General features: G+C 41.1%; 1 protein-coding gene and 1 long non-coding RNA gene across 6 annotated transcripts in view; one reads left to right on the top strand and one right to left on the bottom strand.

Annotated features, from left to right (window-relative positions):
- Positions 1-25,597, top strand: part of HS6ST2 (heparan sulfate 6-O-sulfotransferase 2) — a 330,457-nt gene that overhangs the window by 283,645 nt on the left and 21,215 nt on the right. For 3 of the 5 annotated variants that reach the window (XM_055268300.2, XM_063635357.1, XM_055268303.2), the window contains exon 4: positions 3,521-3,607. The exons of the other annotated variants lie outside the window; for them this stretch is intronic. In XM_055268300.2, coding sequence (XP_055124275.1) covers positions 3,521-3,607 — 87 coding nt within the window. The remainder of the gene's footprint in view (positions 1-3,520; positions 3,608-25,597) is intronic. 5 annotated transcript variants of the gene reach the window in all.
- LOC129475873 (uncharacterized) lies at positions 2,814-5,077 on the bottom strand. Its single transcript, XR_008654861.1, has 3 exons — positions 4,991-5,077; positions 4,308-4,444; positions 2,814-3,140 (listed from the first exon to the last, which is right to left on the bottom strand). It is a non-coding gene; the product is annotated as an uncharacterized lncRNA (long non-coding RNA).

Here is a 25,597-nt window from a genome sequence, read left to right as displayed (position 1 = left end):
TGCTGGAGACATGTATGGAACCTGTGGGAAAAGGTTTTCTTGATAGATGGAGATGGACAGCCAACCAGACAGAAGGAGAGCTAGCACTCATTAACTTTTCCCAAGAGAAACTCACCTGTAATTGTTTTCACAGGCCTTTAATGAGGCTTGGTTGTGAGGCACTAGAGAGAGGAAAGCAGCTTATCCATAGAAAAGGATAGCCACTCAGGTGAGGTAGAGGAAGCCTGGATCTATACCGTTGGAAATTGTAGGACATAGGGTTTGAGATTACAATTCAAAGACAAGATGAAAGTGACGAGGGCTGACAAGTAGTCTAGAGATGGGCAAATCAAAAGGATAACTACTGGGGTAGATCTGTTTCAGATATGTAAGTTAGGAACTCTAAATCAAGGAGCACCCACCCCCCATCCCCCACCAATCTCATATATCCAAAATTACATCTATGTGTCTTTGAAACAGGTTGGGTTTATTCTTGTAAATCCCTGGGATTGCGGGATGTTTCAGTGACCAGAGTTCTTGGCAGGATCTTAATCTTTAGGTCTTTGCCCCAAATATCTTTGAAGTTCCGAGACAGTCTGCAGCTGCAGTAGTTTCTCTTTATTTCTCATGGGACCCTTCTGGAAACTGCAGTGTCCTTGATATCACTGCTTTAGATCTCTTTCTCTCTCAAAGTTTCAGAATTATGGCATCTTGCCCAGGCTTATCTAACTGACCTGGATTTTGGTGGAGGAATGAAGACTTTTTCTGTCAATGTTAGGTAAACTTTTCTATACCACAGTCATTAGTACATCTACAAAACTGAGCTCCGAGGATCCAAGCCAGCCACAAGTTCTTCTTGATCCCCCTTTCAGATACATTTCATCACTGTTAATGGATCTGTTATTTGCACAGAACAAACATTTCCAGTTACTTGATTAATTTTACCCCTATTCTTGGTGCAGTGCCTTCCCTGTGTGATTTATTCCTGAGAATGTTTTTGTTTTCATTTCCCCAATATCTGCACTTCGGGGATTTGGCAGTAGGTCAGAGGGGCCCTTATTCCTATCTTTTAAAGGATTACTGCTCCAGGACCACCTCCCGCTAGAGCACCAGTTGACAATAATTAGGCTGCCACTGCCAGCCGATAGCTTTCCCTGATGTCCTACTGTGTCCTGCATTGAGCTTAAACAGGGTCAATTATAGTGTAAACTATAGAGGACCCTAGTGCCCAAGGCGCAGACATGGGAATTTAGCAGTGGGGGATTTTGCTTTATTAAAAAAAAAAAAAGTGAATGAATGAGCTTAGTGACTCAGCACTTAGTGATTTAGTGATGACTTAAGTGACCACCTACTCTGAGCCCAGTAGTGTGCATGAGACACGTTAAAAACATCCCTTGTATCTGAATGCTTCCAGCCAAGTTTCCCACTGCCTACTGCGTAAGTGAGGGGCTAGGAGGAGGAAGCCTCAGTGGCCAGTGACCAGGGTGCAAGAGTGACACAGAGCATATTAGCATATTGCATTCTTTGCATCAGGCTATGCCAAACTTCTGGAAGAGACAATTTTGAATTTGTGAGGAGGATAGCCAGGATGGTCCCTGGTCTCAGGTGCCTAAGGAATCCTTTGCCAGGAAGTCATCGTGGATGGATAGAGGCAGCACCAAGTGAGTTCTTCAGTCCCCACTCAGAATGTGGCCACATTCTGGTGAGTCCGTGAGTGGTACAGGGTAATGGTCCCTGCACTGTGCAGGAATCCCAGCACTTCATTCCAGTGGATTTCTGCCCCCTCCTCTGGGATAGAATGTGTGTACACTCTCTCCAGAGCCATCCACTCCAGCAGCAGAGCCAGAGCTCACATGGGTATCTCCCACTTCTAAGAGTTGCTTTTCATACCCCCTAGATGTTTTTTGTTTTGTTTCTTTCTTGAGACGGAGTCTTACACTGTCGCCCGGGCTGGAGTGCAATTGCACGATTTTAGCTCACTGCAACCTCCACCTCCTGGGTTCAAGCTATTCTCCTGCCTCAGCCCCCCAAGTAGCTGGAATTACAGACACCCACCACCATGCCCCGGGTAATTTTGTTTTTTTGTATTTTTAGTAGAGATGGGGTTTTGCTATGTTGGCCAGGCTGGTCTCGAACTCCTGACCTCGTGATCTGCCTGACTTGGCCTCCCAAAGTGCTGGGATTACAGGTGTGAGCCACCACACCCGGCCTAGACACTGACTCTTAAGTGCTTGGACAGTTGCTATCTCTCTGACTTTTCCTGATCAGCCTTTTTCCGTGCCCACACACATCTTTATTACCTTTGCAATCACCAGGAACCCATCATTATCTCCTGTTCCAATCTTATCCATGAAGTCATTTGAAGCTGATGGATGCATGGCAGAATATCTTTTGTGACCCCCAGCCCACCCCACATATAAATACAGCTACTTGCAGACACCTATTTTGGAGATACTTAAAAGGTTCATAAATATCTGAAAAGATGTTTGACATTTTCTGAGACAATATTCTTTGCCACTGGAAGGTTCTACTATACACATTAAAAGTGAAGATAACATTTTTCTTTCTTACCTTCACTTTTTATAAAAGGTTGTGCTGACGTAGAACTTACTAACAAAAAAAAATCTTCCTGATGAAATCAGGATAAATAATTCCACACATCTTCAAGTGGAGAGAAAGGCTTTGAATTGGTTTCCATGGAAATCTGAAGATGAAGTAAAGGAATAATTTCAAGGCAGAGCAGCTGAACTGAAGATAATGGTAAAATAGTTTGATAAAGGAAATAGAATAAAGTGATCAAGAAGACTCCAATCAATTATTCCTTTTTGTTTACCTTTAGGTGATTAATTCATCTGCGTTTATTAACCTGATGAGATTAAGCAGGCCTTCCTTGTGATTTATTTCGTAATTGTTTCCAAGGTTTGACATAAGCTGTGGAATTATTGAAGGTGGAGATTTAAATTCAATTACTCATGAAGCAGGTGGTGCTTCTCCTGAAAGAATATCTGAATTCACGGACTTCCCATGTAACATTATGAGTGAAAATTATTAATTCATCTGATAGTATCTCCCAAAGACTTTTAGAAGTCATTTGGCATCCACATACTTCACTAAAAGTCAGCAGCTTCAGAACTGAACATGTAATGAAGAGAATTCAGTGCCTGGAAAGAAAGGATTTTATTTTAAAGACTAGTTATTTTTATACTTTTTTTTTAAACTAGAGGCCCCCTTGGGGCCTGGGCTGTGGTGCTATCATTGATGGAATCCATGAGCTCAATATTTGAATGCCAAAAGGATAGCTTTCTTTGAACTTGACCAGTGGTTCCCACTCTCTACCTTTAAAGGGCACAACTGGATAAGATCATACTTTGACAGGAGAGAGAGAGAGACAGAGAGAGAGAGAGAGAGAGAGAGAGATTGGCCAGGGGGCGGTGGGGGGTATGCAGGCTGGCCTTGAAAGTCTTTAAATGAAGTGACTAATTGCTTTTTGTCTCTGTGGTCCTTGTTGTGTATATGTTTTCTATTCTTTCTGTGGGTATAGTAAGGATAAACGGGGTTCTCCAAACACTAACGCAGGCGCCAACTCTCCGTCATCCACAAAGACCCGGAACACATCTAAGAGTGGGAAGTAAGTGAAAAAGTGCTCCTGTACATCTGACATAGCTGTCAAAAAGTCAAGTGCTGTCCTCCTTTTGTCATTTATTCATATTCATTCAACAAAGATTTGTGGAGTGTCTTCTGTGTGCCTCCCACTGGGCTCGTCACTGGGGAATTGAATTGAGCAAGGCATGTGTCAGTAATATTGGGTGCATGAAGAACTAGGGAAGAGGGAGGAGAGGGATGGAAAAGTCAGGAGATGACTCTGGAAAGATAGCTTAGGGCTAACTGTGAAGGGCAAGGACATAAGTCCATAAGGGCAACGTAAGAGTTGGATTACAAGTTTTAAGAATTAAAGCAGCAGCAGCAGCACTGATTTATGACTTACAAAGTCCATGAAAACCTGTCTTGATCCATACACTGAGGTTTAGGCTTGAGTTAGAAGAATCTGGTAAGCATTTTCATAAATTTCCTGGTTTAAGTACATTTATGTTTTAACCATATCACTGATTTATATGATATGTGTATTCTTTTCCTAGTAACTAACATGCACCAAGTCCTACATGAAGCTGTCTTTTTGGTATTACCAAAACTTGTATGGGCTGAATATTTGCGATATTAGATTGACCTTTGTTGGTCTTATTCCAGAAGACAACACCAGCCGATCTCTCCCCTTGGCTTCAGCAAAGTGTGGCAAACTCAGGCAGTATGATCCCACGCAGATGACATACCTCTAATTAGACACTTCCCCTTGGAAGTTGCTTCAGCCCTGTGGTGAATGGCTCGAGTTCTCTGTAAGCTCTCTCTCCAGGGTGTGGGGCATTGTGACAGGCAGAAACACAGTCCAGAAAGAGCACCCAGCCTGCATCTAGGAGAAGATGAAAGATGCCTTCATCATGCTAAAAGCTCTAATCTAGCAATAAGATATGTCACTACAAGAGCACAGCTTTGCAATGAAAGGTGAATTTGTAATGGTCATATATTTTATGTATTCAGCATTGGACCGTAAATGCTGCACTTCGAATATGATCTTATATTCAATTCCCAAAGTGAAAGATCTATCGGCTGCCTTTTTTTTCCTTCTTTTCCTCTGAATATCATTTCAGGTTTGCATATAAAGTTGAATGCGGGTTATCTTGCAGAATATGAAAAACGGTGTTAAAGACATAAAACTAAATCTCCAAGCAGTTAGAACTCATTTCAGTTATTTATTGCTGAGCACCACAATCAAAATGCTGTATAAATTATGAAGGAAAGGAATTGATGCACACATTCCCAGGCAGCTGAATGTTTTCAAATTAGTCCCAATTCATTGTTAACACGCACTCTTAGTTAACAGGGATGGCATTGCAGAACTTCTTTTAACTCCATACTTACAACAATGGCAGACCCTACCTGGGCACCTTGTACCTACCTGTCACACCAACAACCACAGGGCACAATCGCCATTTATTAGTCCCTGATGTATAATTATGGATGTTTGTGATTTGCTGTTGCCTTTCCAAAGGGGCCTTCCCTTGTTTCTTTTGGCTTTGCAGGAGTTCACTGTCTTACTTTTTGAGTGAAGAATCTCCGTGTGAGCTACAAAAGGAGCAATTGGTAGAATCTGAGTTAAGATCACATAGAGAATGCATACCTAATACCATACCCAGGTTTTCAACAGTGGGAGGCCTGAATAAATACATACTTAAGTAGATAAAAAATGATCTATATCTCACTTGCCATACTTGGTCACATCCCAAGCTTCTGCCATGGTGAAGGGTCTCTCTCTTTGCACATTTTGAGATAGGTGTCTTTTACTTGTCATGTATGGTGACTCATAGACTGAGCTAGTTCTGAATTCTTCATTGTTTTTGTTGGTTATTAGTGAAAAATTACAAGTTCTCTGACATCCTCTTCCTAGATATGTGTGCCAGGGTTTCTTGCACTGTGCTCCTCCTCTTAGTCCTCTCCCATCAGTTTTCAGGAGATTTTTCTTTTCTTCCATTACTGCACATTTTCTCCTTCTTGGGATATCATTTTCAACAGGAGCAGTACTGACCTTCTGTGCATATGGTGAGACTATGAAGGGCATTTTTCACACTTTATAGAACAGTGCCTATGGATGTTTAGGCACTGTGTTCTAGTTCAGAGAGAGTTGTGATTGCCAGTTCCTGCTGCACTGTCTGTGCATTTCCTTAGCTTTGGTGTGTGTGGTGGTGAGGGGGGGATGGGTAGATGTCTCCACCCCAAGGCTTTTCCCCATGGTGTATTTTCGCAACAACCAGCACAGAGGATGCCATGTTCTGATGTTATTTGACCTAATGACAATAGGATATAGAGCAGTTTTTAAGAATTTCCCTATGTTATTTTGAGGCCAGACACAGGCTGGGAGATAGAAGGAGGGTTCTTTTCTTCTCTGAAAAGAAATTCAGTCCTCTCTGTTTTTGAAGAAAACAAAAATGCAAAAGTCAAGCTGCCCCAAATATGCATCATGGCCAAAAATAAGGAATATGTGTTTACTGAGTGTTATGGGCCAACCTGTGTCCCAAGCACTTGGTACATTTTGTCTCATTAATCCTTGCCTACCAAAAGCTCATGAAACAGGCACTATTATTTCTATTGTGCACATGAGGAAATTGAGGCTCCAAGAGAATAATGATATGCCCACCTGAGGTATCCAAATGAACAATTTTGGTAAAAAACCTTCTTTGGCAGCAATGATAATAATAGTAGTAGTAATTAAAATATATTAAGCATTTACTTTGTGCCATTGCACTAGACTCTGGGGCCATATAAATATAAAATACTATAGGTGCCCTCAAGCAGCTCACAGTCTTAGTAGGGAGGACAGAGGATGACAACGTGGTATTTAAGTGCTACAATCCCTAGCTGATGCCAGGGTTGGGGTGGGAAATAGGTCATATGGGGATATCAACAAAGGCTCCTGAGAAGCAATCCCTGAGCTCTTTAATTTTATCCATTTACCCTTCATGTAGCAAGGTTAGGTCAGAGAAAGAAAATGCAAGTCGGTCACTCAAGAGGGGCAGAATCCTTTGTGTCTTGGTCAGAATATGTTGGAGTTGTGGATTAGGTCAAAGCTAAAATGAAATGTCTAATTCCACCTTTTTCCGACTTTCAATCCATGTGGAGCCTACTGAGATTCAGTGTAACATGCTGAGTCGCTTAGGAAACCTACAGCTTGAATGTCGCGTCAGTTCTGCTTGCTCTGTTTCATTGCCTGGATGTGAAGCTGGGTAGCCAGCCCTCTGTTTCAGGGAGGAACAGATGGAATGGGATATGTCTGAGCAGCAGAGCCAGACTACCCTGGAAATGACTTTCAGGGAGGTGCAAGCAGTTTCTTCTATGCCAACAGTGAGCCAAATTGACAAGACAGAAAAAAAAATTCAGTGCAGAACTGTGTCACTGAGATCAGGAAGCATAGTTTTTGCAGAGGCTGACCCATGACCAATCAGGACAGATCACTGCATTCAGCCTCACATATGGTTCCCTTTGGTAATGTGAACCTGTTATTCTGGCCAACACAGCAGACCACAGTCAATCTATTTGCTGACCCATTGGATTATCCCCAGAAAGCACTTAAACTGTCAAAGCTGGGCATGTGTAGTAGCCACCAAGAGCCTTTATAATGTTCATTTGGTATTTCATACTTTACATGAGACCAATTATTTTGCTGAACACAAGGACACTGAGACTCAAGAAAGGTAAGTCACTTTCCATGAGGCACACACCTAACTACTAGCAGAGGGCAGCCTAGACTCCTGGTCTTCTGATACTTGTCCCATGATCTTTCCACTGCAATGTATGCTACAATTCTTCTCCCAGAGAGGAAGATACTTCAGCTAATTGCACCAAGGGAGGCCAGGAGCCAGATCTCAGGATGTCCAGCCAGGTGCTCTTCCCTCTTTTTGTGTGGGCTCTGCCAGCTACTGTGAAAATGGAGACATTTTGGAAAAATTAGAATCATCCTACTTTTAAAAAAATGTAGCAGTAGCGGTGATGAAAGGAAAAAGCATGTACTTCTCAACTGCTTCATTTTTTCTTCTAAAATAGTGGTATTTCTGGTTCTATTTGGACAGCTACCTTTCCTCAACAGTATTGTTGAGCCATCTCAAGCCTCTGATCTACTCCATCAATGAAGCAATAGAGAACTCATATATCACTATAGCTATTCTCCCTCGAATCAGCCAACCAAAGCTAAGGAGATGTAGATTAGATAGGTAGATAGACAAACAGACACACATTTATCTACATCTACGTATGACATTCAGAGGCATCCATTTAAAAATTAAATTGCCCAAAGTTGAGATGATGATGGAACTCGATCACTCCTCTCCATCTGAAATGTTTTTCACATAGGCTCAGGCTAGGGAATAACAAGGACCAAGTCCAGTTTTCAACTACTAGTGAAGGCCACAAATATTATGGGGCCAGGGTGGAGCAACCAAACACAGTGCCTGGCAAATGATACTATAAATGTTGAATTAAGCACTATAAGTGATGGGTTAAATGAATTAAGCTAGGGGAAGGAGGGATATTAAAATGGAGAAAAAGAAGGTGTACAGAAGGGGAATATGAGATGATCAAGTCAAACCCTGCTTACTCCACAAATCTACTTGGAGCTGACTCTGGTAGCAGATGCCACAGGAAGACCAGCTCTAACCTGTCTTTGCCAGAAGTACCTTATAGTGAACAAACCTGTTTATCTATTCAGTAGTATCCAGGTAAGAGTAGTCAAGAGTGCATAGCTTCATAAATAAACTAAACATACCAGCACCCCTTTGCTTTTGGCTGGCAGGAGTCAAATGAAAAACTTTTCGGCTTTAGACAAATAAAGTGAAGGCTGGGCGTGGTGGCTCACACCTGTAATCCCAGCACTTTGGGAGGCCGAGGTGGGCGGACCATGAGGTCAAGAGATCAAGACCATCCTGCCTAACACAGTGAAACCCCATCTCTACAAAAATACAAAAAATTAGCCGGGCATGGTGGCACGTGCCTGTAGTCCCAGCTACTCAGGAGGCTGAGGCAGGAGAATCATTTGAACCCAGGAGGCAGAGGTTGCAGTGAGCCGAGATCGCACCACTGCATTCTAGCCTGGGTGACAGAGTGAGACTCCATCTCAAAAAAAAAGAAAAGAAAAAAATGAAAGATAAAATGATGTCTTGCTTGCTCTGTTTGGACTCAGCATGGTGCATTTTCATGTTTGGCTTCAGCTGTTTCTATGTCCATTGCTGGCACCAGAGGCCTGCATATTATATCGTGATTATGTTTTTTCCTCTAATTGAGAGCCATGTATTTTTTCTAAGACATTAGGTTGTGACTGTTGCTAACCCCCACTAATTTTGCCACTGTGTGTATATGAAAGTATGTGTGTGTGAGTGTTCTCTTCAAAATGGTTGTATGTTGCATGAACATAGCAATCCACTGGCCAAGTATTTGACTTTGCCAGTAATTGCTGTAGTTTTATGTGATGATAATGTCAATAGTTCCTTAGTTTAGCTATTAGACTAAGTCTAATAACACAAAAGCTTGTGACAAATGAAAGCATTAATATTACTGCTTATTTTTTTCTTTTACTTTTTTTTTTTTGCAATTGCACCTTTGTAGAAAAAGACGAATGACAAAAGCATAAACTGACGTCAGAATGTATTCCTAAAGATGGCTTTTAGTGGAGTGTGCTCAAGGATGAATTCATTTATAGCCTAACTACCTTTTCCTTCAGTAGTCCCCCATCCAGAATAGTGTGAGACCTTTGATCACAACAAAAAATTCCAGTTTATCCCAGAAAGTGCATTTATTAATAAGGCAGGAAAGTAGCCTAAGCTATTTGAAAGAGACTTTCAGTAACAGGGGATAAATAACATAGGCTGGACATACTTTGATATTTAACCTAGTGCTAATCAGCTGTGGCAAAGGGCTGTTCAAAGATATCTTTAAACAAATTAGGCAGCCTTATGTGTATTTGAAAGAACATCAGCTTTGGAGTCAAATAGACCTGTATTTGAGTCCTGACTCTACCATTCAGTAACTTTGTACCTACCTCATTGGGCTGTTGGTGAGGATTAAATGTCATAAACTAAGTAAGGCTCTCATAGTGCCTGGCTCGTGACAAGCACTCAATAAATGTCAACTAGTGATTATGCTTGTTTCAGCTGCCAACGTATTGCAGCGGGGGACAGTGTGACCTGGCCAGTATGATTCTGATGAGCTCTGGTTGGCCCAGTTTTTCTGGTTGTCTGCTTTTGCCAGTTACTGAAATGTGGAAGCAAAAGCCCCAGCACCATAATAACAATATAACATAGTAACATAACATAAACAGTGCCTATAGATTAGATGCTACAAGAAATGAGTAACAGATCCAGGAAGAAAGAGTCCAGCCATGGAAATGTTTCTTAGCAAGTTCACCTGCATCTCTGTGACGGTTAGGATATACAGTACACTTCGTGACATAATAAATCCCCCCCCAACCCCACATATATGACTTTCCATGCTGGTCATGCTTCTATATCTTAGTCAAGAAGAGTGTTCTGTTTAAGTCAAGAAGAGTGTTCTGTTAATCAAGCCTTGAAAAGCAGGAACCATTTTTCTCTCCCCTCAACTGCCTTACAAAAATCAGGGAGGCAATGTGCTGCTGCTCTCTAGAACAGGGGTCCTCAGTGACTCTTTTTCTACCTCTGTGTCGTACATGGTTGAGAATTCTCACTTACATTGCTCTAGCAGAGCTCAGGTTCTGTCCAGTTCCCAGGTACTGTCTGGAATTCCACACTTCTCTCTCCCTATTGGGAAAGACTAGGAATGCAAGGAAGAGTGATGTTAAACAGTATGCTACTTTTTTCCACGTAATAAAAAGCAAATCTCTCTCTCTCTCTCCTTCTCTTTCACTTTTCCCTCCTTCCTTTCCTCATCTGTTTGTTCATTGATCTATGAATTCTTCCACCCCATTTTTCTGGCTCTCAACTGAGCTTTCTTGGAACTACCTTGGCAACTTTCTTGAAGATCATTTGTCCATATGTATTTGGGTCTATATCTGGACTCAGTGTTATTCCATTGATTGATATGTTTATCCTTATGCCAGCACCACACTGTCTTGATTACTATAGCTTTATACTAGTATTGCAATTAGGTGCTGTGAGCTCTCCAAGTTCATTCATTTTTCTTTCTTTTTTTGAGATAAGACTGTCAACCCAGGCTGGAGTACAGTGGTGCAATCATGGCCCACTTCAACCTCCCAAGTAACTGATACGACAGGCACATGCCACCATGCCTGGCTAATTTTTTTGTAGAGATGGGGTCTCACTGTGTTGCCCAGGCTGGTCTCAAACAATCCTCCTGCCTTGGCCTCCTAAAGTGGTGGGATTACAGGTGTGAGCCAATGCACCTAACCATTCTTCCTTTATAACTTGTTTTGGATATTGTACATCCTTTCCATTTCCATATGAATTTTAGAATCGGTCTATAATTTTTGCAAAAAGTAAAAGAAAAAAGAAGCCTACTAGGATTTTGGCAAGGATTGCCTTGAATCTGTATATCAAATTTGGAGAAAACTGACATCTTAACAATATTGAGTCACCATGAACTCAGGGTATCTATCCATTTTTTTGGGTTTCTTTAATTTCACTCATCAGTGTTTTATAGTTTTCAGGATACACGCTTTTCTTATTTTTTTTGGTCAGCTATATCCCTAAATATTTCACACTTTTGGTGCTATGGTTAATAGTATTGTTTTATTTCAATTTCTGATTATTTCTAATAGATAACAGAAGTATAATTGATTTTTGTAGATTAATCTTGTATTCTGCAAAACTTACTAAGTTTTAGGAGCTTTATTTTTTGGTAGATTCCACTGGATATTCATTGGATATTCAACATAGATGATTGTTATCTGTGAATAAAGACAGATTTATTCTTCCTTTTCAATATGGATGTCTTTTTCTTCTTGCCTTATTGCACTGGTTAAAGCCTTTAGTACAGTGTTGAATAGTGATATGGTTAGGCTATGTGTCCCCACCCAAATCTCATCTTGAATTGTAATCCGCATAATCCCCATGTGTCAAGGGAGAGACAAGGTGGAAGTAATTGAATCATGGGGGCGGTTTCCTCGTGCTGTTCTTGTGATAGTGAGTTCTCACAACAATTGATGGTTTTATAAGGGGCTCTTACCTCTTCACTCAGCACTTCTTCCTCCTGCCACGTTGTGAAGAAGGTTCCTTGCTTCCCCTTCACCTTAGACCATGATTGTAAGTTTCCTGAGTCCTCTCCAGCCATACAGAACTGTGAGTAGTCAATTAAACCTCTTTCCTTTCTAAATTACTCAGTCTTTGGCAGTTCTTTATGGCAGGGTGAGAATGGACTAATACAAATAGCTATGAGTTTTTTGGTGTGTAAATAATTTCCACCCACTTAAGTTTGGAAAAAGACACATACAACAATGGAGAGATAGTTGAACAATGGAAGCATCCTCTGAAGATGCTATTTTGGGAACAAATGGTTGATCCCTGCCTTTATTGCGTGGCCAAAGCTAGATTCCCATAGTACTGCACAGATATATTTCATCAGAGAAAAGTAGATCCTATTCATGGGGAGGAGGGGGAGGTGGAGGAGAAAAAGTGAAAAACAAGAAGAAAAATAAACCCTAAAGTTCATAGAATCATATACACTTTTCTCATTCTCATTCTTTCATTCATGTTCTCTCTGTCTCTCTCTCTCTTCTTTGAAAGAGGTATTATAGTATAATGGTTAAGACAGCAAATGCTGGAGCCTAATTACTGCTTTAAAAGCCTAGCATTGCCCTCGGAAGGTTACCTGCTCTCCCTCTGCATCAGTTTCTTCACTTATAAGAAGAAGCTATTAGTAGTGCCTGCTTCATAGGGTTTTCTTGAGGATTAAATTCTTTATTCATTCAAAAATTTTACTGAGTGCATAGTAGGTACAAGATGCTACTCTAGGTTCTGGGGATACAGCAGAGAAAAAAACACGCAAAATTCCCTGTCCTTATGCCCATTATAATGGAGGGATACAGTCATTAAACAAGTAAAAGACGTATTATTTTAAAAGGGAATAAGTCATAATTTGGAAAAAGCAGGGGAGAGGTATAAGGAATGGTGGAGGCAAGAAACTTGTAAATTTAAAGTCGTTGAGGGAAACATCACTAAAGGTGACATCTGAGGAAGGGTTTGATTTATATTAAATCAGTTAATGCATGTAAAGAAATTGGAATAGTTCTTTACATACAGCAAAAATATAGTACTTTTACGAATTATAATTTATTGAGTACTTTCTGTGTGTCCAACACTGTGCAAGGTGCTTTACATATTATCTTGTTTAATTATTATAATCGGCCTATAAAGTAAGGGTTATTAGCCCTTTCTACTGAGGAGGAATCTCAGAAGACATTGGCTTGTCCAAGGTCACATAGTAGGTGATAGGGCCAATACTCAGATCACATCTGAGCTTGTCTCATGAGGCTAAGTTCATCTACCCCTTCTGAAGACATCCTGCGTGCTTAGGGACTGTATTAGACTAGACTTTGATTCACAAATATTAGAAGACTGGTCCTGCTGCTGGAGGCTTCAGTTAGATGGGATAGGATTATATAGCTAAAAGCTTCTACAAGGGCTGTGGGGCGTGGTGAAATATCACCTTATCTTTAGTATTTCAACTTGAGAATAAGGGCAATATTGCCTGGCACTCCAATACCAGCACCTGGCTCTGAGACTTTCACTACTATGTATGTTGTGGGCAAGCAACCTAAGAATGGGAAGTGGGGAGGATAGAAATAAAACAACGTTATTGGGCAATAGCTATTACTCCATTACAAAAGATGATTTGGGTTTTCAGGGTGGTCATTTGCTAAAGTTTAAACAAAAAAAGAAAAATGAGGCTGGACTCAGCTCATTGATGACTGAACTACAAATTTTGCTTGGAAAATGCTGGCAATGCTATAAAATTCAGGCCACCATCTGTTAGTGCTTGCTTAAAGTAGCATTTGCACTGGATAATTAAGATGTCACATGCATTTGAAGCACAAATCATCAGTGCATGGGTGCCTAGCATCCCTGGGAAGATTGTGGATGGTGAAGATGTTCTGAGAGGAATATCATGTTGCTTGAAGGATATATTTATATGAAATCACAGGAGCTAGTGTTTTGGATCACCTGAGTGGGGTTGAGTAGAGGAGGAGATGAGGACACTGAGAAAACTGCTTTCTTGAGTTGACTGGATCATTTAATTAAAATGACCAACTGGCTAGGCCCATGCAGTATGGCAGGCGTAATAATATGTCTGGCCATCACTGTCTGCAAAGGTCATAGTGAATTCAGGGATATAAGGAAGAAGGGAGGCAAGTCTGGCTAAGCCTAAAATTCCTAATTAGAAAAGAATTTGCTTGTAAAGTACTTTATAATTTGGAAACAGCCTTCTCTTTTGTTATTTCATTTAATTAATTTTACCCACCATCCTAGGAAGCAGGAATTATATCTACATCTTACAGACTGGAAAACTAAGGCTGAGGGAAATAGCATATTTTTGCCCAAAGCCACATAGATAGTAAGTGGTAGAGCCATGATTCAAAACAGGGCCCTTTTAACTCTAAATCCTAAAGTATTTTTTGGCCAAAGCACAAGGTGCTCTGATATTAGAGTCAAATAATTTTACGTACCTGACAAAAAAAAGAAAAGAAAAGAAAAAAACCATATTTTACACCTTTACAGGAAGGTAGATAAACTTACAGACTTCAATTCCAGCAAAGATGTCAGAGACTGCCAAATATAGCAAGGGCCTGGAATTTTTAAATAATAAGAAATAACATTTATTGAGTGCTTCCTATGCACCAGGCCCTGTTCGGAGTGCTTTAAATGCATGCATTATTTCATTTAATCCTGAGAACTACTCCATGACATTGATTCAGGGAGAGCTCATCAGTAGCTTAGATGGTGTTGCCCATACCCAAATATTGAAGGTTCTCTTTGGGGTGATGTCTGGGTACCTTCAGCAGACACAGCATGGCTGGATTGTGGAGCTGAGCCAGGGTAATGATTCTCCCAGCTTTGGAATCTAAAGAGTTTCGCTTTTTTGGCATCAAAGACCATAATTAATGGAATTAAGAAGGCTGGGCTTGCTTCCAAGTGGCTCTTCAAGAGTGTCCTTCTTTCTCGTCATGGTTGGGGAGGAGATTTGTGCTCCACAGGCTTTAATGAAATGTTCTGTACCCATCGTCTGCATGTTTATCTTCACTTCCCCAATACGTGCCTATGGACCCTTCAAGGATGATCAAGCTATTTTGTGCCTTCACCCTAGGCACCAGGGTATGTTGTTCAGTTGTGATATTTGTCAGAAAATATTAGGTTGATGCAAAAGTAATTGCAGTTTTTGCCACGTAATAAAAAGCAAATAATGGCAAACACCACAATTACTTTTGCACCAACCTAATAGTATGCTGCCACTGCCCAGTCTCCTAGTACTGCTCCCCCTTCTTCTGTGAAATGCAGGTAATCATTCTCATCACTCCTCCTGGCATCACCAGGAGGATATGAAAACAAGCAATATAATGTCTCCAAAGACCTTACAAAAAATAAATAATTACAAGAACATACTTCATGGTGGTTTTCAGTAACTTTGGGGGGGAAAAGTACATTTCCATATAAGTAAAGTTGACAGACTCTTACCCTTTTCCCTGAGAATGTCTTCTTGCCATCTGTGTGCCAGGTTTGCAGAGGTTGCCCCTTTTCTCCCACAGATCGTTATGTCCTTTCCCAGCCACATGCCTAGTGTCTCACCGACTCTTCATTTCTCACTTGCCCTCCATTGGCAGCCATATTTTCAGGGGCTAACTACACATACCCAGCTTTGTCCTAAAAAACACATCAAGTCTGGAGGCTACGAGTTTCCTTACCTGATTATCTGGGTTTCTATTCCCCCACTTGGTGGTGAGGAAACACATGCATAATGTTGTTATTTTTTTCTGCTTTCTTGTAATTTGGGAGGCAGTGTGACCATTCATTACTGAATGCCTACAATGGACAAGGCATTTGTGTTAGTCAACAGGAATACCAAGGAAAAGGCATATTGTCCCTTTCCCCTGCAAATGCCTCCTGGTGGGGAATCTCTGCCTGCCAGTAGCCATTCTTCATTCCATTTCCGGTTTCTAGCAGATGAAAAAGGACTAAAAGAGGTATAAAGAAGCCACCCAGGCCATTGAGCCTGGGTTCATAGAGCCATTGCAATGCACTTACCATGTCTTTCCTCTGTGTAGACCAGTGGTTTTCAGTCTATGTTCTGTACAGCCCTTGGGTTCTGAGGGAGGACCTCGAAGCCTGCCATGAGTGAAAGTGATGGGGTAGTCTGAAGTGGTAAATAGATGGGGCTCCAGGCCCTCACTCCACCTCTTCCTGAGTGACTCCATTTTCATCTGTTTTTACATATTGGGATCTGCCTAGATTTCATTTTTTAAAGCCCTGCTGCTGCTAGAATGGAAAACCAAAAACCATATGTTCACACTTACACGTGGGAGCTAAACTATGAGTTTGCAAAGGCATACAGAGCAATATAATAGACTTTGAAACTCAAGAGGCCAGGGATAAAAATCTACACATTAGATACAATGTACACTGCTTGGGCGACAGGTGCACTAAAATCTCAGAATTCACCACTATGTAATTCATCCATATAACAAAAAACCACTTGTACTCCAAAAGCTATTGAAATAAAAATAAATAAATAAAAATAAAAAATACAAAAGCCTCGTTGCTAAGAAGGAACTGATAACTACCAGTGTAGACCCAGCCAGAGAATACTCAGGGAGCAAGGTTTTTATTGGAAAACCGCCTTTATCCACCATGCCTCAGCTCCCCAGTGACAGGCAAAGCAGTTCTGGCTATTGGACAATCTCACAGTCCCCTTTCTCAATTCTGCAAGCTTTAAAAAAAAAAAAAGAAGAAAAAAAGAAATGCTTCCTTTCATATGGCCAAATTGCTCTGAACAGATGAAAGAGACCAGACTGACAGGTGATTGTTCCCTAAGATTACAGCCTACACCCAGGCTGAATCTGAAACACTTGGAGGAAAAAAAAATGCCACAGGTTTTGAGTAATGCTCCCCAACTGGCATCTGCTCTCAAGACTAAATGAACACACACTATTTCCACTCCATTTCCTTAAACTGGCCTCTGTGCTAGGCTGTAATGAAACCTGTAGGGGAAGAAAGACCATTTGCTTGGGGAAAGGATTATTTTAGTTGCTTAAGCCATCCTCTCCCAAAAAATAGGTGGATGGTTAGGCTGGAGTCTTTGTTTTTAATTTAAATGTCATTAGGAGGCCTATGAGTTTTCCTCATATTTATTGTATGCTATACATACACATTGTAGCTATTTTATATAACCCTATAAACAATTTTTAAAATAAATTTTAAATTGTCTCTTTATATTATATTTACTAACAAATTCAACCTTTTCACCAACAATATAATGTTTTCATCAGGCCCAACCTTCATCCCCTTGGTTATACTGGTCTTCTTCTTGTCTATAAAATGTCTGCTTTTCCATACTGTTGCACCTATCTTGAATAACCTGTGTCCTTCAACTACCCATGTCCAAATACTAGTTCATTGAAAAGAGCTCATTCTTTCGAAATAGATAAGATATATGTTTCTATTCCAGCTCTAGTACCTTGGACAAGTTAATCTCTTTGAGCCTCAGTTTTCTCATTTGTAAAATGGGGATAATAACTGGACCTTCCTCTCTGCTAGAAATTCCTTGAATGTTCACTGAGATGACTTAGGCAAATCTTCTGGTACATACTGGTACTCATTAAATGGAATCATTGTTATTACTTATATTTCAAAACAATGACTGTGCCCCTTACTCCATCATGTCTCCCTTGATGCAACCTGAGGGCATCTCTCCCTCCTCTGAACAGCATCTATTTAGCATTGAACCAGACACTAAGATGTGCCATTCATTTGTTTATTAATTCAATGAGCAACTATTTATTGTGCATTTAGAATGTAATAGGCACAGTACCAGATGCTGGGGCAGGGTGGGCATACAGAGGTGGATGTGAAAGAAGGAGGAGAGAAGGTGGAGACAGCAGGGCTGAAACAGATACTGCTCTTAAGCACCTAATTTTCTAATAAAGAAGATACTCATATACAAAAATAACTAGAATACAAGGAACAAAGCTATGTGCTTTGTAAGAAAGGTGCAGCTGGAGACTCGGCTGGAGGACTGTCTCCACTGGAAGAAAAAGTTCTGGAAATGACAACTGTCTTCTTTCTTGTTAACTTTCCCTTTGTTTGCTTATCTCTCCAGCAAAGTTCTGGCTGTGGCTCCTTGAGGAAGAGTGGGAGTACTTCTTTATCTTCCACAGAGCCTACCGAAGTACAAAATGAGCTCTCAGTGTATGCGCTGATGTGAGTAAAGTATCTGCAGTATCTGTAGTAAAGTATCTGCAAAGTATCTGCAGTAAACAGAATAGGTATACAACACATGCCAGAAAAGACCACCTATTCTCTTATTCCATCTTATAGCATCTTATAGAAAGTGCATGCACTGTAACTCGATATGTGAAAAGGTTCTAAAAAAATGGATAAATAAATAAGTATTCTTCCTCCTTGAACTTTAAAGATTGAGCTTATTTTAAACAAAGAGCATTTTGTTGAGGATTTTGGTATTGAGCCAACTATAGTACACATTGCATTTCCCTGAACCTCATGATGTTACAGAGAGGGGCTAGGAGCACTTCTAGGGTACACTTACCCTACAGGCGCTTCTATTTGAACCTACTGCTTGTCCCTGCCTGTCTGAATCTGAGAAATTGTACCTGAGAGTCCTTTTTAAAAACCAGTTGATTGAAGTATGACTGACATATAAAAAGCTGCATATATTTAATATTTATTTATATTTAACGTATATATCTCATTGAGTTTTGGAGGTAAATATACATCTGTGAAATCATCACTATCATCAAGGACATAAATATATCTATCATGCCCTAAAGATTTCCTCCTGCCCCATGATTATTATTGTTTTGTTTTTTGATAAGAACACTTACAACATAAGATCTACCCTCTTAGCAAATTTTACATATAAAATCAAGTATTGTTAGCCATAGGCACCATGCTGTGTAGTAGATTCCCAGAACTTATTTATCTTGTGTAATTGAAAGTTTATACCCTTTAACCATCACCGCCCCCTTGCCCAGCCCCTGATAGCTACCATTCTCCTTTCTGCTTCTATGAGTTTGACCTGATTGTGCTTTTGATGGATGTTAGAACCATCTTCCCTGATCTGGCTTCAGCCATAGAAGACTGCTGCAGTGTCTGTTGAAAGTTGGATCCCCTACCCCATCTCAGCACAACATTCTCCTCCTCCTGTTCGTCTTCATCCCTCTTTCAACCCACAGGAGTCCTTTCATTAACAGAGTTGCTTACTCAATAGTGCACAGTTCTTTTAAGGCAGATTCCAATGACTTAGGGTTTGTCTTAATTGACTAAGCTGGATGCAAAAAAACCTGAGAGTCAAATGACTGTGGACATCTGTCCCCAGACCTAACCCTAACCAACTCTGACACCTTGAGAAAGTCACCTAGCCTCTCTGAATCTGTTTTCTCTGCTGTTAAATGAGGGGGCTGGCTTTGCTGACTAAAGTACAAACAAATCGTTAGACAAGCCCCCATCACCACTATCAACACAAATAATGGAGCTAGAAACACGAGATCCTTTCCAGGTAATTTAATACTGCTGCATTTTAAAAGTGGTGGGCCAAGAAGATGAGTTTTAAAAGAAGGGAAAAAGCAATTCACATCTCCCAAGATAGTGTTTATAATGGTCTATTAAGAACACACTGAAAAGAAATGGACTAATTCTGTAGTGTTTTACCCAGGACAGCAGGCCAGTTCAGTCAAAGCGTTTTTTGAATAGGGCTATAAGCAAATTTCTTTCGGTGAAACCTAGAGCTGCTTTGCAGAAAGCAGAAAAGTGGAGTTTTCCCCTAGTACTTTAAAAAATGGTCACTTCACCATTGCCAAACTTCATTACCACTCCCAGGAGCTAAAGCTTCGAGATTAACGATCCTCATCTTAAAGAGAAGGCAGTGACCGCTAAAAGAAAAAAAAAATTACAAGCACATGGTATTTACTGTTCTGCATTCTTTGAGAATTAATGTCAATAATACTGTTGCAACATTTTTCAAAATAAAGGATGGCTTTTTCTAATTGTCTAGTTAAAAAAAAAATCTAAGTCTGAATCCCCAGAGAAGAAACCTGAGTTTAAATCATTAACACCACAAATCTCTGATAATTGTGGCATGTTTGCAAGTGCCTTAATCAGGATGGTATGTCTTAGTGGCCTGTTTTAATTTGATCACACTGATTAAGCTTCTGTAAGCTAATATACGTTGCATTTCCAATTCAATTAAATGAGAATCTCCTGCCATTACTAGATACTACCAAAATGCCCTGATGGGTGAACACTAGACTTGGTATTTTCAATTGCTACCGACTTCCTGATTATATAATCTTTGTATTAAATGAAATTGATGAAAGCTCTAATTAAATTCAGCAAACTTTAAGGAGTAAATATGTTTTCCCTGTATTTTTGGCATATTTTCACCTCAAGGTGTGGAGCATGTTAGTCAGAACTCATTGATTACCTCTAGTGATAAATTTTATAGGGCTCTCTCCCCTGTATACCAATTCCTAGAACAGTCTATCCTGTTAGAAGGCACTGTAAATGTGGGTGATGAATAGGCGCTCCTCTATTATATATGTATTATAGTTGTGCCTTTTTCAGCTGTAGATAAGAGCTATCTTATGTAAATGAGATTGCTTTGTAAATGTAAATGCCTATTGGGTCATCGATCATCCTGGAGATAGGAGAAACAGAACAATGGGAGGTGTGAGAGAAACTGTCTAGGGACAGAAATGAAGAAAATTGCTAAGTGGGTAACACATTGAATCATTGGAGCTGGAGAACTTTGTGGAGGTGGCTAGGATGGAAACAACAGCCGCGAAACTACTGGAAGCCTGGCTTGTGTCTGCAGAGCCCTCCAAAAGCCTTGCTTCCTTGTGGTTCTGTGGACTGACTGCTAAATGAGAAATGGGCCTCTTCAGCGTAGGTTTGAAGCAGGAAGGAACTGAAAAGAAAAGCCCAGCTTCATTGTTAGGTGAGCACTGTGGGTGCCTGTCTTTTGCCTGTGCATAACAGGTTTGGAATCTCTCAAATCCTTCCCACTCTCAACAACCCACACAAGTTGTGAGAGTACTACCTAAAAACAGCCCTTGGTGTGCCAGTCATATGCCACCCCCTGGAGGAAGAGGGTACTGAATAATACCTACTGCTGCTGGTTCCCATGCCCTAGCAGTTCTCTCAATTTTTTGGGTGGTATCAGGAGGCAAGCAGGCCCAGCAGTGAACTCAGGAACCATCAGGGTGAGAGTGCCTCTGGAATTTTCTCACAATCTGTTAGGGTCTTTTTATGGAGTCTGGTTTTCAAAACCTGCTATAAGCCAAATGTGTGACTCACAGAGTAATAAAGGCCCCTAAATCAATTTGTAAGACATCTTGAAGTTAAACAAGAAGGAAAGGCTGTTTTTGCCCCGCATATTTTTTTAGATCCTGCCTACTTCCACAAAGGATTTGAGATGACTTCCAAAGCCTTTCTTACTCATGCCTAAGAGTATTTAAGAACTATTTCTGAAAGTTGAATCCATGTGTACCATATAAATAGAGGAGAATGATTATATGGAAACATGAACAGATCGGGGCTCTCTCACTTTATACAATAGATCAACTCTGGGGAAGTGGTTAAATGAGGGAAGTATTTGGGGCACTTCCCTTGGTTGCTCCAGTCTTCCCTTGGTTGTCCTTTTACTTCCTTCTTCCAGCATCTGCACTCTCCAAGTATTACCTTTCCTTCCAAGCAAAACTTCCCTGTCTTGTATTCCATACCTGCAAGGAACTTTATTTACTTTCTAATAAACTCTGCTAATAAATATGAAATAGTACTAGAGGCTTAATACATATGTTGGTTGCTCTAATGTTCAAAGGAATTCCTACAATGGTAGGAGAGAGATTTGAGGCCAGAAATAATGCCATTAAGTGTTTATCCCAGCTGGGCATGGTGGCTCATGCCTGAACTCCAACACTTTGGGAGGCCAAGGTGGGAGGATAATTTGAGACCAGGAGTTCAAGACAAGCCTGGGCAACATAGTGAGACCCCTATCTCTAAAAAAAGTTGTTTTAAATTAGTCAGGTGTGGTGGCATGTGCCTGTAGTCATAGCCACTTGGGAAGCTAAGATGCAAGCATCAAGAGTTTGAGTCTGCAGTGAGCTATGGTCACACCACTGCACTCCAGCCTGGGCAACAGAGTGAGACCTCATCTCTTAAAACAAAACAAAAAAGAAGAGAGAGAGAGAGAGATCCCTCCTATGGATTTAATAGTCATATCCTGCATTGGGGCAGGGGTGGGTTGAGGTGGAAAAGGGGGTGTGAAAGCCATGTTATAGAGATGGGCACCGAGACCGAGTTTTAAGGAAAGAAAAAGAGGCCAAGAAGGATCACTGAGGACCCCAAAGGCAAACTTGGCTGCTTTAGAATTTTGCTGGGGCTGAGGACTCTCTGGTTTAAAAATAAATATGAAAGCAAAGATATTAAAGGCAAAGCACAAGGATTTACAGAGAAAATGAGCAGACTGATTTTTAGTTGAAAGATGTCCAGAATTTATCACTAAGTTATTGGTCCAAGCTCATATTCCATCCTATCACTGTTCTCCTGCACACTGACCTCCACACTCTAAGCAAACCAAACTCCCTGAGCTGCACGTTGCCACCCCATGCCTTGGCTCATACTGTTGTCTCCAGACACATTTCCTGCTCTACCTCTTTGTCCAAATAGGACTGACTTCTCAAGGCTTCATTCCTCCTGATGTTCAACAGCTGAAGCAGCCATACCTTCCTCTGAACCTCCAGAATGGGTTTTCTGGACTTCTCTTAAGGGACGCTGTTCATCTGACTTTATCATGTGTATTCATGTCCAAGTCTTCTCTTCCCTTCAAGTCTGCAGATATCTTAGAAAGAGAGCAAGTCGTCTTTATATCTTTACTCCTCTCTTCCCATGGACTGAGCTGGCCCAGAATCTTGAAAAATAGCCAACCACTGATAAATGCTTTCTAGTTAAGAGTTCAGACTGTGGAGTCAGGAAGTTCTGGCAGCATGCTTCAGCTTGTGTTTATTGCTTCACCTCTCTAAGTCTTGGTTTCCTCATCTGTAATCACCTACTTTGGAGTTGTGTTTTTTTTTTTTTTTTTTTTTTTTTTGTAGATAGAGTCTCACTCTGTCACCCAGGCTGGAGTGCAGTGGCATGATCTAGGCTTACTGCAACCTCCGCCTCCTGGGTTCAAGCGATTCTCCTGCCTCAGCCTCCCGAGCAGCTGGGATTACAGGCGGCCGCTGCTACGCCCAGCTAATTTTTGTATTTTTAGTAGAGACAAGGTTTCACCATATTGGCCAGGCCGGTCTCGAACTCCTGACCTCAGGTGATCCACCTGCTTCAGCCTCTCAAAATACTGGGATTACAGGCGTGAGCCACCGTGCCCAGCCTGGAGTTGTGATTTTTCAATGAGATAACCCATGTAGAATGCTTAGCATGGTGCAAGACACATGGTATACATTCCACAATTATTTGCCATTGATGCCATTTTTCCCTTAAGGAAAGGTGCAGTCTTCTCTGGCTCCCTGTGGCAATAATGCAACTGAGCCATTATTCCAGAAGGAAATCACATTAGGGGGCTTTTGGGCAAGGGTTTACTAAATGCCCTGACTCACACTATGTCTACAGTGACATTTACCCCATCAAAATGCAGGGAAAGTCAGGAACTGGTTTCAACTTGAATTTGATATTTCTGTGGCCCACATGCTGAATGCCACCAAAGCCTCCACTCCCTGAGCAGCAGTTTGTAGAGATGGAATAGCAGCAGTTTTTCATTTTCCAGAGTCCACTCATCCTTCCAAGAATCTCAATGCCTCATTAATTCATAATACAGTGCATAAAGATTTCATTTTTCCTGCCCACAGTGATACATTATGGAGGCAATCTGTTTTGCCACTGAAAAGTTTGCTTAGTAGAAAAATTTGGAGTTTTGACATTCAGGAAATTACAGTCATCTGTAAAACACGATTGATATGCCGAGGCTAACATTTTCATTGCACTTGCAGAGCCAGAATAACTATGATAAAATATGTGTTACCCCACACACATTTCAGGATCTTTTAGAAACATTAGTTAGCTCTGAGAACCTCCTCCCAGGGCTCCAGGACTAGAATAGCTATCCCCATTAGTTGTTTGTTTGCCACTCACAAGGATAATATCTCCATTGACCCAACCAAGAATCAGACTGTAAGACAAAGTGATGGCTTTCCTGTACCACCAGGTTAAAGGCATGAAAGAAAGTAAAAAGAGAGAGAGAGCGAGAATTCCACCCCCTTTTGGAATTGTTAACCAGCCACAAAAAGCCCAGGTATAGGTTAGGTAGAACTAGAAGCTGAAGGCTTACAAAAGAGAAATTAGACTGTTCTACATCTGCCTACAATTTAAACTTGTTCTCTGTATTTTTACACCCAACTTTTTTTTTTTTTGTCTCTTTCCACATGCAGTTTTCAGCGTTAAATGACATCAAAAGCCTAGGGCCCCAGAACTATCCACTTGTTCAAAATTTGATTTCAGAATGATAAATACAGTTGTTTTAGCTGAGAGATGTAGTTGATTTCCACTGGCATACTGAGGAAGCGGTCCATTCAGGGTCAGATTTGGCCAGGTTATGAGCACTTTTCACTTGGTCTTCATGCATTGGGACCCATGTGAAGTGCACAGACAAAGTCTGTGGTTCCAAGGCAAATGACAGGTACCACTGCCTTTGACTTTGGAAGTGGCTTAGAGTGAACCCTATTCAGCCCTGGGACAGCTTCTTCAGGCACTGAGAAACACATTCTGCCCAAAGTGTGTAAGTCTGACTCATGAATCAAGCAGTTTTTAGAGGTGTCATTGAAGTCCTGCATGCAACCCTATGCAAACAATTATTGCCAGTGCTCACTGACCTTATACTATGTGTCAAACACAATTCTAAGTATTAATTCATTTAGTTATTACAGCCACTCTATGAGGCAAGTGATAGAATTATCATCTTCACTTTATGAAGAAACTGAAGCACAGAGTCTGAGCATCTCTCTCAAAGTCACACAGCTATCTCATAAGAGGTAGAGCTGGATTCAAATCCTCAACAGAATGGCTGCAGAGCTCATGCTCATGACCTATATTATATTGCCTTGCATAAAGAAATTTTATAAAAGCCCTTTGTTGTCAGACATGCTGCCTCGATTCTCTCGCAAGTGCCCCATGCCCATGGTAGGAAGGCTTTCTTGTCCTCCTGAAACAGTTGGCCAAACTTCACTGTCTTCCTGTCCCATGGTTAAGGCTCTTGCATCCAACAGCTTGGCTTCATTCATTTGCTACCAGTGTTTGCACAGATGCTAGAGGAGCAAGAATAAAGCCAATGGGTATAGGGAGGAGAGGAGATGGATGCCAAAGACACAGTTGGGCAAAGACCATGCCTGCCTAGGAGTTTTGGGACTCTCCAGCAGGGGAATAAGGGGAAAAGTGATTTCCCAGAGGCATGTTGAGGATTCACTTGCTTGTCCCCAGGCTGAAGCTTTGGGGGTACCCATATTGAGCTTTCTCTCCTGCTGCTCACCTCTGGGCCTTATTTCAGCTGATTTGGCCACTGACAAGGGAAACTGAGAGACAGTGGAGCAGAGGACTCATCAGAATACAATGAGGGGACATAGAGGCTAGAGGGGTGGAGAAGATAGAAGGAGAGAAAGGGGAGTTATGGCGTCAGGACAGGAAAAAAAGATGAAGAGAGAATGGCAAAACAACCAGGAGGAGGAGGAAGTCACTGAAAAAGAAGAGGGGATTCACACAGCATGAGGTGGGACGTGGAGGAGACTGAGAGAGGAAGGAAACTGAGGGGAAAGGCA

The sequence above is a fragment of the Symphalangus syndactylus genome, chromosome X (assembly GCF_028878055.3).
Source record: "Symphalangus syndactylus isolate Jambi chromosome X, NHGRI_mSymSyn1-v2.1_pri, whole genome shotgun sequence".
Lineage (NCBI taxonomy): Eukaryota > Metazoa > Chordata > Mammalia > Primates > Hylobatidae > Symphalangus > Symphalangus syndactylus.
This window is presented reverse-complemented; position numbering and strand designations above follow the sequence as displayed.